Here is an 18,504-nt window from a genome sequence, read left to right as displayed (position 1 = left end):
AGCAGAGGGACGCGTCCTGCTCTTGCTTCCACACCTCCGACTCTAGCAGAGGGACGCGTCCTGCTCTTGCTTCCACACCTCCGACTCCAGCAGAGGGACGCGTCCTGCTCTGTGTTTCCACACCTCCTTGTATCTTTTCAGTCAAGCATCTCACTAATGTCTGTAATTGTTGACTAAAGGTTTTTTCCTGGAAAGGGTCGTGACTTTGCTCATTTTATCGCTGGCATAGATTCCGGGATTTAACACAGGGTTTGCCGGCTGGACGAATGAATGAAACTTTTGTTACTTTCAAAGGGAATGCTTTGGAGACACTCTTAGGAGACTGATGATATCCCATCGACTCATGATTAGTTTATTATATTTACAGAGCGGAAACTCGGTCTTCATATTAAGACTTTAACAAAGTTTGCTGCTCCTGTAATAATACCACATTAGTTTTTGAACAGTTTAATTTGTTTTCACGAATAGAAGGAATCAGTTTTATATTGGCCATTGGAGTATGTGTTTCTGTATTCATCTAGAATCTGGTGTTTGGAGATTTTACATAATTTTAATTATAATGAAGACTTGAAAAGATGCGGTAAGAGCAAGAAAAGCTCCATTTCCTGTTGCTGCCAACAAGGCTAAAACTGTTCAGACTGGGCATGTGTGTCAAAGACCCAATGCTTTCGCGCGCATCAGATCGTGCATGTCTTAGAAAGACGTATTAGTGCTTAACTCTGGCAATAGAATTATAATTAACTTTCGAGTTCCTTCTTTATATGTCCTAACGTATTCACCCATTACCATTTACTGTTTATTTATCAAAATACATAAAAATGATATTGCTAATATACCGTGTGTGGGGAGGGGGTACTGTTTTGGGTTTTTGTTTTTTTTTTTTTTTAAATCTTAGCCAAGTAAAAAATAAGGATGTAATATTCAACTTTACTAAGTTGCTGATTTGGGTCAAATATGGTAACATGTACAAGAGAATGACTTTATAGTGTGGCTACTAGGCCTAACTTAGTATCACAGGCGCCAGATAAAAAGGAATTTCGAGAGCAGTGGGGAGGTGGCTATGGGAAGTGAAGGGGTGAGGGGTTAAAACGTGGCTCTTGGCCCTTCCTGGTGGCCTGATGGGTTAAAGCGCAGCAACTGAGAATCTAAAGCCGCTTCCACACCAGTTCGATCCCCGCCTGCCCCGGAGGTGACCACAGAGCACAGCAGACCTGCCCGCTGCTCCCCTCAGCAGTGTGCTTGTTCAGTCGGCCTGTTCCGCTCCCCGCTCTGTCTCTGGGGAATCTTCTCCCCACCCCAGCACCTCTGGCCTGTACCCCAGTTCTGCATGCATAAATATATCTTAAAACAAGACTTTGGCTCTTATGTGAGTTGGTCAGAAAAGTGTTGCCATGATCCTCTTTGGCCCTGATATTTCATGTCAATGAATCCTGCTCTCTTTTTCTACAGGTAGCTCAGATCCGATATAAAAATCCTTCTCAAGACAATGCTCCAGTCAGCTGTACTCAAAATCTTTTGCTATCAAGTCTCAGAATTTCAAACATTTAATTCAAAATTTAAAATTTAATTTAGAAACAGAAAAGTTGGGTTATGAAAAATGTCTAATTTATATTTTAACTTTTAAAATGCTTTCTATTTTTTCTTTAAAAAATTTATCTTATAGCAGTTTTAAAGGTTTTAATTTGGTATTCTGCCAAGTCTCTACTATATCAAAAACTAAGGAACTATAGTTTCTAAAAAATACATTCATAAATGGTGAAATCAGATACAAATACACCTTTACACTGATGGCTGCTTTTTCTCAAAGGGGAAACAACAAGGTACTTACCTTTCCTCTGGAGTATCTACATGAAATGTTCTCTCTATAACAGTGGTCCACTGAAGACATCTGATAATAAATGTGTTTGGCTTTGGTCGTTCTGTCTTCATTAACTGGCATTCTAGAAATAAAATAAAATGTTTCTTTGAGTAGACTTACATCCTCGCCCAGGCCGTGAGCACTGCAGAGTTCTATGGCGGCCTCAGGGCTCTCTCCACCCCTCCTCGCCGCCTGACCTCAGTGCCCCTCTCTGGGTCACTGTCCATCCTAGCGACATGCTCTATGGACCAGCTGACCTGGACTGCTTACCTTTCCCCCAAATCTATCTTGCTCTTTCCTTTACCTTTGCCCCAGCAGATCTTGTTATGTGGGTATTTCCCATTTATTTTACCCCTAATCATATGCAATCATGAGCAGTCAAAAGAACACCTATCCTTTAAGGACTAGATGGAAACTCCTTTTACAAAACTTTTTATTAAAAACTTGGTCCTAGGTTCTAATCCCGCTTATCTCATGAATTATTGTTGTATGCCCTATTTTTCCCCTTAGCCTAGATGAGTAATTTTATTCATCATTCTGAAAGGATATCTTTACCCTTACCTAACTATAAGCCTTTTGACAGTATATACTACCTATAACCCTTAATAATCACAATCCTAGAGCCAGTCAATCAAAAAATAATAAGGTCTCTTAGGGAACATGTAAGACTACAAAGAAAAGGAGCATAATACAGTGATTAGAAGTATGGATTTTAACACAGTCCACCTTGATTTGATTTCCTTAGCACATTACTATGCAACCTTGGATAAGTTAACTGATCCCTCTGACCTTCAAGTTGTAAGCAGGAAACGTAAGCGTATGTACAGGATAAGGTGCATCAGTACACTGGTTAAAAATGAATCAGTATACCACTTAGCATAGGGTGTCAGATACACTAGGTTTTCAATAAATGTAAGCTATTTTTATTAGGTGTTAGTCGTTAAAGAATATGGGGTACTGGCAGTAAGAGAAATAACAGGGTTATAGCTACTATAACTGCTCTTTGGAAGGAAACTGATTTAATACTAGATAACAAATTCAATGGGTGTTTTCTCAGCTATGAGCCATTAGCGGTGATCAGCTACTGTTTCTGTGTTTTGTGAGGAGCAAGTCATTAATCACATCAGATGAATTTTATTGACTCTACGCTGAAAGAGGTCATTTTCCAAGAATCTCTGCCAAATCACCTTCTCTTTGTTTTTATCTTTTTCGTAGTTTTAGCCACCAACTCAGCTTTCTAATAGAAAAGCCCAGGGTTCCTGCCATCTTGGGTCTCTGACTCATGCCACAAACATCTGGCTATCCAGAGGCTATTTCTACCAAGTTGAGTTACTGGTAGTACACCTAAAATGGAGCTATCTTCCACCTGAAATCAGCTCTTTCTCCTGGCTTTCCCAGTTTCCCATCATTGAGACTGAAACCAGAGGGTGGCATTTTCTCTGGTACTGGCAATGTCTGCCACATTACCCTTCTACTGAGGCACTTCTGCTTCAAGCTCCTGCTGGTCAGGCTTAGCCCTCCCAAGGTGCCATCAAGCCAAAAATTCCAGACGTGGAAAGGCTAGATGTCTGCTGAGAACCTCTAAACATATTCAAAAATGAACTGATTCTCCCACTCCCGCTCCTCCGGGTCAACCTTTGCTATAGCTTTCTCCACCTCATATGATGGCACCAACATCCTTTCAATTGCTCAGGTCAAAAACCATGAAATCATCCGTAAGTCCTACCTCATATCTCATTCTGGAAATCCAGCTGCTTCCGTTCACAAGATACATCTAGTGTCTGATTAACTGCCCCACTGCCTCAAAGCATCAGCTATTATCTCCTTCATGAATACCTAAATCCTTAAACCAGTCTTCCACTGGCCTTCATTGGTCTTCAAACAAGCAGAACTGTTCTTAGAATAAACCCCTACAAAGCAAGCAGACGGACAGTACACCTTTGCAACTGTGCCCATTCACTAAGAATGAACTGTACCCACTACGTGGCATTCCCACCCACCTCCTTAAGTCTTAGATTAAATCTAACCTTCGCAATGAAACCAACTAAATTAATATTCTAACCTATATCTCTAGCCCATCTTACTTCTTCTGCTTTTTATTTCCCATAGTTCATTTCCAGACATAGGAGATGATCGACTTAATATATTTCTTGTTTATTATTGATATCATTGTCTGTCTCCTAGAATGTAAGCTCCACTGTTACATTCTTATCAACATTAAGTATGTTTTATACTTAGCAGACATTCAATAAATATTTTCCAAATAAATTAATTCTGGTCATAAAAATTCAGTATGGAGGTAATTTTGGTAACAGGAGAGAGGAGAAAATGTCTGGATTACTTCACTATACACTGACCGAGTACAAGACTGGATCCAGTCAGGAAGACAGCTTAGATCACTTTCCTTCTGGCTTATTTCTCTGTATTTTTCAATGGACTATAAGGTAAAGTCATCCTTAAAAACAAGATCTTCAAGTAATTCGCATGCGCATTAAAATTTGAGAAGCACCAATCATCTACCATACAACAGCTTTACTAAGGAAAAACTCTGGCCAGTCTTCTAATCTATCACAATAGATCTAGTCGGTCAATCAGATAATGCATTAAGTTGGAACAGGGGGCAGTGGGGCTTCGAGAAGAGATGACATGTAATAGCCACCTAGAAGAATGTGAGCGGAGCAGGGAACAGACCATGCTGCTGAGCAGTGCCAGGGGCCCACCGATACTTCCGCAGTCAGGAATTCCAAGCATTACACGGGTCATCACTGTGTATTTCCCCCTAGACAGACTCAACTCTACGTATGTAGGTGGGGAGCACACAGGACTGGCTTTAAGCAGAGGTGTAATTTATTCGACTATGGCACAGGAAACTGGAAAGAATAGCAGATGCAAAGCCAAGGGACCACTGGAGAGTGAATTAATGAATTTAAAAGCGTGTGGAGGGCAGTGAAGACCTGGCAGCACACAAGATGACAGGCAGGAGACTACAGATAACGCAGCCTACCACTTCCACGATTAAACCTTAACAGGCAATGCGGCTTGCTCTTTGGAATGCACAGTATACCAATTCATATTGCTGGAAATCTGAAAGTTTTAAAAATAGCAAATATACCAATGTATACTGATAAAGAGCCCCCAAATCCCCTACGACTACTCTGTCTGTAAGGTATAGACACAACCAGATTTTCTGTGAAGCCCAGTGTTCCTGCTAAGCCTTGACATTGGTTGACTCAACAATATCTGTAAAATGCCAGTTAGAGATGAAGACTGTAAGAATCTGGGCATGGTGAGTAAGAAGCCCTACCAGCTTAGCCCATGTACCAAACTTGTGACTGATCATTCTACACACACAATTATAAAGTATTTCACTAATGACAAAGTTTGAATCATATCCATCTGCAATCTCTAGTTCAACAAAAACATGAAATGCAATTAAAAACTAGTTCAGTGGAAAAACATCAATATTTTAAGTGTTTTAGCCTGACATGCTCTACAAATGAAACCAATTTCTGAACAATAACCAATACACTGAGTCAGCAAAAGGAAGAGGCTGGTTCAAGATGCTAACAGCTGGGTCACTACCAGGAAAAAAAAACAGGCTACCAGGAGGCCTCAAGAGACACCGGTGTATGCAATCAGGGTTATTAAGAGCCTAATTCAAATTCAAAACAGGTGAAATTTTAAATGACTGTGTTAAAACAAATAAACTAATATGGAGGGAAAAAATGGGGTTTTTATATTAGTCATAATATGAAGTCACGGATACATCCTACTGCCCTCTAGAAAAATGAAGAAACATAAACCATGAAAGTTTTCAAATGTGAAAACTCATACTTAAAGGGGACCTTAAAACGATGTGGTTAACAGGTGAGGCGATTCTTTAAAAGAATGTTTTCCTTTTAGTCATATAAAGTATCCCAATTCAAGCTGTTCCAGGGCACCCCAGTGTGAACTGGGCCACCTGTCGGTGGGGCCTCACCCGCGCTTAAAATTCAGTTATACTGCAGGTGCACACAAAAGGGTCAAAATGGGCTTATTTACAAAAGGGGAAAAGAAAAGGAAACAATAACTGGAATATCTTCCCGGCTCGGCTGACTTGGAGTGCTGGTAACAAACTAACTGAAAGCCCCGACTCGTGGGGTCTTAGAGCCATTTCCCAAGCGAGAGAGCAAATACTGCCCTATTTATCCCCAGACGTCCCAGAGTGCTGCTTAGCTCCGCCCTGGGGTCCTCGCAGTTCTCTCCCTGGTGCTGCTGGGAGTCGTAGGGGTGAAGTAGGGGTGGAGTCCGCAAGACTCTGCAGAGTTCCTTTAGGACATCCTTCCCCTTAACAAAGCTAGGCCAATTTAAACTTTAAAAACAAAAGTGGAAACTCTGTATAGAGGTTACAAAATGCTATTAACTAAATGATTATCTATGACATTTGAAACAATTTAATACACACTAATAAAGCAAGCATTCCTATGTACCAAGCCAGGCAGTTAAGCCTTTATAAAGTTGTTACCGGTAAAGCATTTGTGATACTAGTATTTTACATTATATAATCACACTAATTAAACTCACTTGAGCAAATCAAAGTACAAGCTAAACTGAGAACACTCTCCTTGCTTCCGGCTTTCTGAACCAGTGAATCTAAGCTGAAAGTTAGATCAAACGACGCCAGATAAAACAAATATATAACAAAAATGGAATTGTTTGGGTTATACCAGTAATTCAGTTTTCATCAAGATCAGATTTTATTTTAACCATTAATACTTTAAATACCAGTTCTGGTCTTTTAAACTTTACTAACAGTGTGAAAAACAAAGGCACAAGACCAGAATTTTATGATTATAGTATGAAATAATAGAGTTATAATGATCATCAAGAGTTTACTTTTAAGCCCCCAGCTACATTACTATTGTGAACAACTTTTTAAGGGGCAGAACACATTTATTTTACATAAGTTGTTACTATCCAGAGGCAAAAAGCACAGTGTAGAAGACCCCACACCACCACCTGACCAGAGATTCTGTCAACTGACGGCGAGGGAGGAACCTTAGCTGGGGCAGCTGGGGTCAAAATAGGGGTCTCTGATGAGCTCCCTTCCTCAGGGCTGCTTCTTATACACCACTAACTTGGTCAGTCTCACTCAAATATATTCTACAGGTCATTCTTCTTTAAAATCTACTCTCGGGCCCTCCCTGGTGGTGCAACAGGCTAGGACGCAGCACTGCAAGCTGGCCAAATAGGCTTCAGTGCCAGTTCCATCCCCGGCCCCAGAGGTAACCCACAGGGTGCAGCAGACCTCTCCTGACCCGCCCGCTGCTCCCCTCAGCAGTGGACTTCGTTGATCTGCCTGTTCTGCTCCCCACTCTGTCTCTGGTGAATCTTCTCACCGCCCCTGAGCCTCTGGCCTGTATCCCAGTTCTGTATGCATAAATAAATCTTAAAAATAAAATAATCTACTCTCTATAGGACCAAGTTCAATTTCTGTAACCTGATTGTCAAAGAGATCAAGAAACAAGTCTCAAACCTTGTCGAACTATTCCTTGCCAAAGAAACAATGGGTATTTTCCGTTGCTGTATGTATATATTCATTTTCCCCAAAATATTCCCTGGCCATCTTTAATTTCAGGATTTTATTCACACTGCTCCCTCATGAGAAACACTGTCCCTTTCCTCCTACAGAGATTCTAGCATTCAAGATCTTCAGTGACCCTAACTCTTGACTCCTGAATATCTACTGCATTTATATCCCATCTATATTGCATTTATATCCCATATATTGATACTTAGATATGTGTTGCTATTTGATTGTTTATGTACATCTCCTTAATTATGTTGCAGCTTCCAGGGAATCTGAAGTCCTTCTCGTAGTTTCTTTTTATAGATCATAATTTTAAGTACAGACTGAATTAAAAAAAAAGTTTCAGGAAACATCTGTAAAGCAACAGAGTTTACTGCAACTAATTTCCTTTTTCTTGTAAAATAATCTCAACATTTTAAACTTCTCACTCCTTAAAGAAACAAAAATTACCTTATGATTTCTTTTCTTCTCCAAACCTGTGACATTTATTTCTTCAGAAACTAACTGTCCAATTTAGCTCATCTCTGAGAACATTAGTAACAAATATTGTAAAAAAGTGATAGGTGATTTAAACCTACACACAGGTACAAGTAAATGTTAATGTCATCTTGAAAAAATATTTAAAGCCTAATCAAACTCATCACTACACCTCATAGCTCTAATACTTACAAACTATCTTTCTTTAGCTAAGAAAAGTGCTAGAAAGGATTAGATTGACAGAATAAAGGATTTATTTCCTTGGAGAAAAACAAAAAGATATGTTTACCCATTCAGGGCACAGAACAAAATGTACAAAAGTATAATTAATTTTGGAATATTGTCAATAAATACGCCTAAGAATTTTTATTAAAAACAAATATAAAGAGGCCCTCCCTGGCAGTGCAGCTGGTTAAAGCGCAGCACTAAGAAGCTAAAGCCACTTCCGCATGAGTTCGATCCCCGCCTGCCCCGGAGGTGACCACAGGGCGCGGCAGACCTCTCCTGACCGCCCGCTGCTCCCCGCAGCAGTGGACTTCGTCAGTCGGCCTGTTCTACTCCCCGCTCTGTCTCAGCCTGTTCTGAATCCCTCTCATCCCCTCTGCACGTCTGACCTGTACCCCAGTTCTGTATGCATAAATAAATAAAATCTTAACAAAAAAAGTAAAAGGCAAGCTTAAATATGAATCCTTAAAAAAACAAATACAAAGATAATCAATGAGTCCTTACTAGTATCTGATCTAGCTGGAAAACACTCTACAACTTCTTAAAGTTTTAAGAAGAAACTCATGTGTCTCTTCCCATTCAGGAATTCCAATACCTAGTAAGAGACTCTACATTAGAGGGTTTCAGTCAGAGCCAAAATCATCTTACTTAGTACACATGTATTGAAAATAATCTAGATCTTTTCTGTATCACAAAAAAGCTCATTTTAAAATCTGGCTTCACTGACGCCTTGCAAACTAGATGAAGAGCATGTTCTGGAATAACCAGTTCATTCATCTCCAGAAGAACAACAAAAATCTCATCTTATTTTACAATTTAAGTCAGTGGAAACCTTCCATTACATTTTCCTCCACGATTTGTTTTAGATGGTTAACTATGAAGTTGTTACTGAGTATATTCCAGTTGCTTCACCATAGTGAGATTCATATGCATCACTTCTCCTTCAATCCTCCCAAGAAAGCAGAGATATTTTAATTTCCATGTCACAAGTAAAAAATAGGTGTTATATGATTTTTAAGTCACTTATTCAAAATCATTTCGTTATTAAGCTTTTAAAACTGTGTCTCTAATCCAGGCTTTTTTAATTCCTGGGTCTTCTTAGCATGTCTCATACTATTAGAGGAATGTGAGCCACTTCTAAGAGGTGAAGCTTTATTTTATAACAAGTTTTACATACTTCATTATTTTCTACAAGTTGATAGAGACATGTGACATCTAGAGTACTGAAGTAGTTTTCCCCAAAGAAAATTGACAAAACTGATCACTTAGTATTCATACACAAAGAAAAACGATTATCATCTGTGGCAAGAATACTACATATAAAATACTACATATAAAACAACAATGAATCTTGATCAGATCTATACAAGACAGGGGAAGTTCTAGAAGATGAGATATGAAGCTTTCTATCTTGATGTCTCTCTTCCCATTTCTTTTCAGAAATGACATTTGAAAAACGTCTTTCTGTCAATTTTCCATTACTGGCACAAAGACAAGAGTGCCCTGGAAATATTTATTGGCCAAAATGCTAAAATACCCTAATGTGAATTAACGTGTAATTAGAGTTGCTTGGAACCTGATATCAGGAGCCGTACAGACATGCCAACGTAGGCCACCCTTATTGATTTCTTAAGTTGTGATAAATAATCTACCTATAAGAGTGAACAGCCGTGAGGGTAGAAAAACAATAGAAACAGAATTCCCTCAAGTCACAAAAATTCCAAAGATTTTAGGGCATGAACAGTAAATATGTAAATAAACCAGTTTAATTGTATTTTAACAAAATATCCTATTTCCACAGGATGATGATGAAATTCAAAGCAAAAAATGCTTATGAGAAAACACTACAAATAGTACGTGTTTGTTTTTAATTACTTTTCCAAAATGTCCTACAAAGACAGAAACTTTATCAGTGTGCTTTTGGAAGCAATAGTCATTGGGAGTTGGATGATTCAATTATCAAGAACTATTCTGGCATGTTTCAAAAGCACTGCCATTTTTAAACATAAAAAAATGTCTAAAAATGCAATCGTAGTAATAGATTCTGAGTGCATGGATTGGGGGCTGAGGGAGAAAGACAATGACAAATTGGTCCAAAAGGACACTGAGACTTCAATAGTTGGGAAACTATTGTGCTGACAATTAGTGACAGGAAGCAGAGCACAAAACGAATGAATGACAAAAGCTGGATGAAAGACCTTATTATAGTGCAGAAACATGATTATAATAAAGGAGCAATGTACTCTCCTCTCTAAAACTCTCAAACAGGCACCCTACTCTCCTTTCTCTTTCCCTGAATTTCATCTTTTCATTAACATCTGCTTGATTATGTGGTATTTCCAGCCAAAAAGAATGCCTTTATATCGTTCCTAAATTCCAAGGCTAAAAAGGTCCTTCCCTCCACTGTGGCCTTGGGCCCTCATTTAATTTTACTCAAATATAATAAAAGCTTTTAACTTTTAACACAAATATGTAGGATGGAAACAGAAACAGTCATTTAGCGCACAAATACGGAAGCAGAACAAAGTAGGTACCCATCGAGTTCAATCTGTCAAACACGTAATGAGCACATCATTCATACTAAATATACAGATGATTCTGCCTTGATGCTTACTCTTTCTCCTATGATTTATTTGCTATAATAAGAAAAAGACTGAAATCTATACATACTACTGAATCCTCTGCATTAAGCTGTAGATCACTTAAATGGAAGTATCAAAGATCTGATATCACATAGTTGATGGCTTGATTTGACTCATGACACATCTAGAACTAATCTAGACGCATGAGAAGCCAATATCTTTTGAACTGTCTATGCTAGAAAATTTACCTCAAGACCCTAAGACAGTCAGAGAAGCTTTAGTTAATCAGTGGTATGGCAAAGATTATTATGACTATTACTTGTCAACAGACTGTTTCAAGAAATTATTTGATACTGATGAGCAAATCATTTAATTTTAGAGGGAAATCCCTTTCCAACTTTTCGTATCTTTCACATATTAACTCCCTATTGCTACAGATAGAAAACCTCTAAGTTCCAGGGTGCTAAAATAATCAGTCCAATATTACATACAAAATTTCTAGCAAATAATCAGCCACTTGGCTACCATCTCCATGTTTTACTTACGGCACAAAGGAGTACCATTGCTACATGCAGTATACCTCTCAAAACAAGAGGTCTGCTACTGAACGACTGTGTGTAATACCTGGCATACCACTCAGTTTTGTGGGTCTGATAAATTCTATCGACAGCTGTCATTTGTAAATACTATATATAATTAAATGCACTGGAATCAGGTGTTAGTCCAAAGTATAAATCACAGTTCTACCACATATATGCTTTGAGACTCTGGGAAAGCTTCTTAGTCTCTCTAGGACTTAGTTTCATTTCTACTTATTTTAATAATTCACTAGATTATTTTAAACTTAATATTGGGGTACCTCTACTAGGCATTACCTACCACCAACTCACCCAGATTCTACCACTGTAAGCCACTGTTCTTTTTTCTTTTTTAAAAAAAGATCATTTATGCATACAGAGCTGGGGTATAGGCCAGAGGTGCAGGGGCGGCGAGAGGCTTCCCCAGAGAGAGTGGGGAGCAGGACAGGCCGACTGACAAAGTACACTGCTGAGGGGGGCAGCGGGTGGGCCAGGAGAGGTCTGCCGCGCCCTGTGGTCACCTCCGGGGCGGGGACTGAATTCCTGCTGAACTGGCTTTAGCTTCCTAGTGCTGTGCTTTGACCCACTGCGCCACCAGGGAGGGCCTGTTCTTCCTTCCTTTGTTCTTGTTCCTCCCAAGCCTTTTCCCCACTGAGGTGCTTCAGATATGCAGTCAGCTATGAAGGGTTAGTTTTTAGCTCATCTTTATCAGACTATTATTTAGTTACTTTATATTTCACATTTAGTGACACCATCTGGCACATATCCTTCTCCTTCTGACTTATCTCACTTGGCGTTATCCTGCCAAGCACCATCCCTGCTGCTGCGAAAGGCGTGACTTCATCTTTTTTGCTCACTCAGTAATATTCTATCATGTCTACAGACCATATTTTCTCAATACACTCGTTTGTCCTGGGGCACATAGTTTGTTTCCATAGTTTGGCTGCAGTAAACAGTGCAGCCCACAAACATGGGCGTGCACATTTCCTCTTGAATTACTGCTTCTGAAACTCTGCTATAGATGCCTGGCGTGGATTATTCAGTCAAACGGCAAGTCCACGCTGACTGCGCTGAGACCCCGCCATAAGCTTTCACAGAGCCGGCCCAGTCTGCAGTCCCTCCCGCCCTCCAGTGCTGGGGGTGGGCTCCCTCTTGTCCACATCCTCACCAGCCCTTGGGCCATTCTCATATGGAAGAGGATACCTCACTGCAGGCTTGACTTGCATTTCTCTAATAATAACATTTTTTTCATGTACCAGCTGGCATTTTTTAAGGTAATATTTGCTGCATGTTATTCTCATCATGACAAAATGAGATCAAATAATAAAATATCTTATAACAGTACACTCTTAAAAATTATCAGTTCTTTCCCCTTACTTCCTTAAATCCCTCTCATTTCCCCATGCGGACTGTAAGTATGATGAAGGAAAGCCCGAAGTACAATTCACTTTTAATTCTACAAATCTAAGAACTAATTTACACCTAAACTAAAAGTTCAAGTTTAAAAAAAAATGAGGATATCCTAACAGTAATTATTAAGCAACTCCAATTGTTAAATACCTACATTTAACTTAAACAAACAGGATCAATACATTTAGTCACACCATAAATGAGTACAGTCAGAGAGGTGGGCAAAAACAATTATTGTACCCTTCAGCTAGTATGTCATGGAGGGAAATGCTTCCATCAGTAAACTGATAGAATAACAGTACAATAATCCTTGGCATAAAAAGCTGGCTGGTGTTAGGGTGTCTGAATTTTATGACACAGAGATGAATATTAACCTGTTAATAATAAGCATTATGTACAAAAAATGCTGAGTAGCCCACAAAGACTGCCTGTCACACAGGGTGGGTGTCTGCTCCCTACCTGCCTGCAAACAATCTATCCCCCATTTAGACCATGAGCTCTCCCTACAAAAAAAGAAGCTGAGTTAAAAAAGGGATATTGAGAATAACCAATTCCAAGCTAAGAGCTGCAATTCAAAACCTTTTAGCAGCAAAAGAAAACAAGTGCATTTAAAGGTGGATTTGAAATGGAGTATTTGCTTCCATCAATAAAAGCAGTTTCCGTTTTATTAGCAGGTGAACAGCGGTGTTCCTACCGAAGCGCACGGCCGGCAAGGCCCTGGTATCTGAGAGCGACGCCAGAGCACATCTCTCTGGTCTGAGCAGGACACCGCCCAGAGAGTGTGCGCTGCCTTTCCCTTCCCGGCAGTCCAGTCATTTAGGGGGCCGAGGGGACGCAAAGGGAGGACCCAATCCTTGCTCCAGCTGTTCCTTCTCTTAATGTCTCCGTCAAACATTTCTTTCACCTTGTTCCAGAAATATCCTTGCCCTCTACTTTAATTTTTTACGCATCTACTCACTCTTCCAGGCCTCCTACAAACGCATGCGTCCAAGTGTTTAAACGCAGCTGTCTAAATACCAGCCAGTTGGAGGCTTACACTAGGGGGCTGTGTCAGGGCCCCCTTTCACCAGACTCATTACTTCAGCAGGTAATTATTATAAAATTTAAGCTTGCAATAAATCAAACTTTAATAATAATGGATTTTAAGTAGTTTATTTAGTATAAGATCCATGTTATTTAACATACTGCTGCAAACCCCACGATCTGGCCTGTAACAACTTGATTATACAAGTGAAGAGTACAGATGTCAACTAATATTGATTTCATGGGTAAGCTGACTGTCAGTCACTAAAGAGAGTATCTCCCCAAGAGTGCAGCATTTATTTCAGCCTCTGCCAGTGGAAGTGTTGGAGCAGATGTTAGCAGACTGTGACATACAGTATGTCTTTAAAACTTGTTGGGGTGTGAAATTTCATAAGGTCAAAAAATGCTGCATTTTGATCAGTAGATACAGGAGTTCTGAATTTTATAAATGATTTCAGAAAAACCAATAACATTTGCTAGTGAAAGAGAAACTTTGTATATCTATAAAGTATATCTATACTGGCTTTAGGTAGGGTATGATAAATCCCCTGCTAATGTTTGAAAAGCCAATTTCTATCACTTTCTAGAGCAATACTATCCCCAAAGATCTTCAGTATAAAATGACTTAAGTCAACACAAAATATAAGACATATTTCAATTAAAAACAGGTTCTTAAAAAAGATTCCTACTGAAAGTGAGGTGATAAATATCTAGCATTTCACAGGGGGAAAATAATTTTCTTAACTAATATACACATATAAAAATGTTCTCACTTTTAAAGAACTGAAATTTCTACTTAAGAATTTACTGATATAAGTAGAGGGTTTTTTTAAGTTAGAAACCTTTATAATGAAAATGATTTCACAAAACCTTTGGTTTATTGCTCTATTCTTTAAAAATATTAACAAATACTACCCATGAAACAGACTTGGTCTCTATACAACAGTAAAATGATTCCGAAACATTTACGGACCTACCTTTGTTATCCTATATATGTAATACTTTATTGTATTTTGACTGCATACTTTTGCTTCAGGTTTTCCTATCTTCTCAAAATGTGTCTAAACATACAATCATAATTTAACTTAATGATGGTATAAAGACTTTATTTCAAAGGTTTAATTCTTTATGTAAGACTAACTTTCATGGTAGTTCATTTTAATTTCCTATAACTTCTTAGATGTTTTGCTTTGAATAGACACAGAAAAAGCATTGTAATGATTAACTAGTAGTTTGGACAGTGTGAAGTCTGTTTAGACCAAAACAGTAAGTTTCACCATTATCAATATATTCTGTGCTGTGTTCAAGCAAATACATAATTTATAGATGAGTCTAAATCACTGATTTGTTAGTCATAAGGAAGAAAATTTAACCACAAATATTAAATCTTCCTAGAAAATAATTTTAATGTAAAATCACTTATCTTTTATGATACAATTAAACAAAAGATATAATAGGATAATATATTAGAAATGCACTAAGTACTACAATGCAGTATCTTACAAGCAAGTTTAATCTAGCAACCAAGTTCAAAGGTCTTTGTTTTACATTTTAGAAAGAAAAACTTGACATACATATATGGGGAATTATATTCATAACATTCAAGTTTTAACTACAAAATATTAACAGTATATAAGACTATCTTTTATCAATAATATGTATGCTAAGGAATAAAATTATGTCTAAGTTAAAATTTTCTCTGCTCTTACAGAAAAAAACCTCAACTTTTTTTCATTAGCCTTCTTATATATCCTAAGATTGTGACATAAAAGGTCATACAAATAAACTCAAGGTGAATCGACAATTATATTTAACTTACTTGCCACTGAAAAATTGTTGAGGGGATAAGGTAAATCCACATCTTGAGGTTTTTCTTTATATCCTATGAATGAGCCATCTGTCTTCAAAAGGAAATATCTTGGCCTCCAGTTTTTTATATATTCTCCTACATAAGGAAAGCATGCATGTTAATGCAGAGCAAAAAGGAACAGAAGTTTTTGTGTAAAAATGAAATTACTGTACAATATATGTCCTACAACACTGGTCTTCAAAATTTAGTTAGGCAATTTTTTCTTAACTTACAAAAGAAAATACATAAGCCTGCAATTAAGATTCAATGAAAACGCAAACATGTTTTGTTTTCAATGATTTCACACTTTGATAATTCATTTTGCACCATTATTTCTTCAGAGAATCATTCATCTGAGTACACATTTTATTCAGTTTCTCATAGCATCAGATGCTTGTTACAGCGTATTTTCAGCAGTTTTGAAAGACTGAGTAAGTCAGCCATGCAGTGGCAAGGAATTTTGGGAAAAATATATCCTAAGAGGGGTATGAAATAAATGTTTCTTTTCCATGATGTACTAGAAGTATCTTTTCTTTAAAAGGGGAAGGAGTCTCTTTCCATTGTTAAGCCTTGATAACTTATTAAAAAACATTATTTTTTCCACATAGTAAAATAACCTCTAACTAAGGAAGTGAAAGAAGTGGGCTTATTGATTTTCAAAGACATACACACACTCACACAAGCATGGTAACTGTCAGAACACGGTAACCCTAACTCAGTAATTGTGCACTTTACCAGATTTTGATACAAATTACCATTTAGCCACCAAAATACAAAAACATACAAAATACAACAAACAGATCTCTATTTGCTGCCCTCACAAAGGACTCGCTTTAGGCCCAAATTTCATGCCACAAAAGCTGTAAGGCTACCTCGTCTGTTCTCAGTTCTCCTATATGTCTACCTAATCATGACTCTCAAACGCCTGACAGCACTACCAAATATTACTACAAAAATGTGAGCACAGCTCAACATTTCCCGTAGTTCCGTTTGTTCTCTTGACCCCAGTTACCCAACTTCAGACCTAGCAAGCGCCGACCCCGCTCCCTCTCACCCTGTCAGTGCCAGAGACAATGCTTCCAGGCGCCCTTCGTGTCCAGTCCAGCCTCACCCAGACCCACCCTTCATGCATCCTCGGCTACGCGGGGCTCTATTCTGCCCTTCTCTGCACCTATGAACCACCGCATCTGTCCTCTCTGGCTTCGTCATCCAGCCTGATGTGCCACTTTCATTATGTTACCACGCGAATCTTGTATCTGCTTGCCTGTAGGAATTTCAAGAAATTCAAAGACATTTGTGTGATCTGTAGCAAGACTTACAGTTGTCAAAATGTTGTTTAAAAATAAATGGGTACGTACCCCCGGCACATACTACGTATCCTGAAATGGTGAGATCACCATACGAACAGGAGAAAAACTTAAGTCCAGATCTTCCTTCTTGATAAATGTTATTTCGCAAAGAATTTAATTAGTTTGTATAGATTCAGTTAAATCAATCAAAAATTATCAAGCTAATAGTCAACTTTGAATTTTCAACGAAGACTTCTGAGTCCAATTTTTCTTGTAATTTGTCATGTATAATCTGCATGGATTTTCTGGAGTTCATTTGTTCTAGGTAATGGATTATCTCACCTCAAAAAACAGTCTGTACCTCACAGAGCTTATATTCCAGTATTCCTCCTAAAGTCTGGAGAGTGGTTCTGCCTATTTCCTAAGAGTGGACACTAATGTGGCTACAGTAACGCTCTTAAACAAAGTCCACAGGACAGGAAGAGGTGTCAGCCTAATATCTGCGCTCTAGTTTCAAAGCTGAAGACAATGTTGTTGATCCTCCAGGGGATGCAAATTCACGCGTGTGACAGAACAGGAAAGTAAGCTTTTTACACCGCCCGCTACAGCTCGGACAGCAGAGGCGGCGCCTCAGCTCAGCAGGGCAGACGCAGCTTCCCCAGCACCGCGACAGGCCCCTGCGCTGGTGGCAAAGCAGTTTCCGCAACGCCGGGGTCCTCAAGAACGCTGCATCTTGCCCTGTTGATGGTCCAAAAGAAAGCGAACACGTCCCTCACTGATTCAACAGTTGAGGCAGTAAGAGCTCCAGAAGTCACACGTTCCCGGGGTGCTCTATAATATGGCCAGGAAATCCCAACTTGTGTGAGACTAAGTGCCCAGGACAAAAGTGCTCTGTCTTCCACAGTCCTTTTAAGAGAGAGAGCTACGTCAACCACAGCTTATATTTCAAAAGCAACATTCCACAGAAGCTGACGCTTGCTGCTTTAAAATCAATTCCACAGGTTTCAACAGACATAAGAGTCTGAATATAAAGGGGAGAAAAATCTTATTACATATGTGGCAGTACTGCTTTATTTACAATCGGAAAGACACGGAAGCAGCCCAAATGCCCAAAAGTAGATGACTGGATTAAAAAGATGGGGTGATACAACGGAATATTACTCAGCAACCAAAAAAGAGAAACACATGCCTTTTGCAGCAACTTGGATGGAGCTGGAAGGGATCATGCTGAGTGAAATAAGTCAGAAAGAAAAGGAAAAATACCAGATGGTTTCACTCACAGCAGGAGTATAAAGGACCGGGGAGTGGGGGGATGGGGGGTAATAATAATAATGAATAACTATATACCAGAGACATTTTACGGGGGTAGAGTGGGGGATGGGATCAAAAATGGGGGTGGGGCGAGTGCACTGGACTATGGTGATGGCACACGGGTGATTTGGTGATGGGAAGCCCACAGGGATTACAACTGCGATGTAAAAATAAACTATATTAGCAGCATTTATGGGGTTCCAAGTCCACCACAGAGCTTACTCTAGGGAAACCCACCAAGAGAAATTAAAACTTTCCATGCACTGTAATGACAGACTTTCAGCTAGCACGAGTGTCACGTGCAAACAACTTCAACTCAAATTTTTATCTACT

General features: G+C 39.0%; 1 protein-coding gene across 2 annotated transcripts in view; it reads right to left on the bottom strand.

The window, feature by feature from the left end:
- AKT3 (v-akt murine thymoma viral oncogene homolog 3) overlaps positions 1 to 18,504 on the bottom strand; it is a 180,486-nt gene that overhangs the window by 83,231 nt on the left and 78,751 nt on the right. Inside the window, exons 1-3 of one of the 2 annotated variants that reach the window (XM_012730924.1) lie at positions 16,693 to 16,795; positions 15,542 to 15,667; positions 1,829 to 1,940 (exon numbers count right to left, since the gene is read on the bottom strand). In XM_012730924.1, the coding sequence (XP_012586378.1) occupies positions 1,829 to 1,940; positions 15,542 to 15,667; positions 16,693 to 16,780 (326 nt within the window). In that variant the 5' untranslated portion in view covers positions 16,781 to 16,795. Of the gene's footprint in view, positions 1 to 1,828; positions 1,941 to 15,541; positions 15,668 to 16,692; positions 16,796 to 18,504 lie in introns of those variants that run through there. The other variant, XM_004691044.2, reaches the window with a different exon arrangement.

Source organism: Condylura cristata, unplaced genomic scaffold, assembly GCF_000260355.1.
Source record: "Condylura cristata isolate star-nosed mole 26May11 unplaced genomic scaffold, ConCri1.0 scaffold00029, whole genome shotgun sequence".
In the NCBI taxonomy this organism is placed as follows: Eukaryota; Metazoa; Chordata; class Mammalia; order Eulipotyphla; family Talpidae; genus Condylura; species Condylura cristata.
Note: the sequence above shows the minus strand (reverse complement) of the source record. Positions and strands in the feature narration are given on the sequence as shown.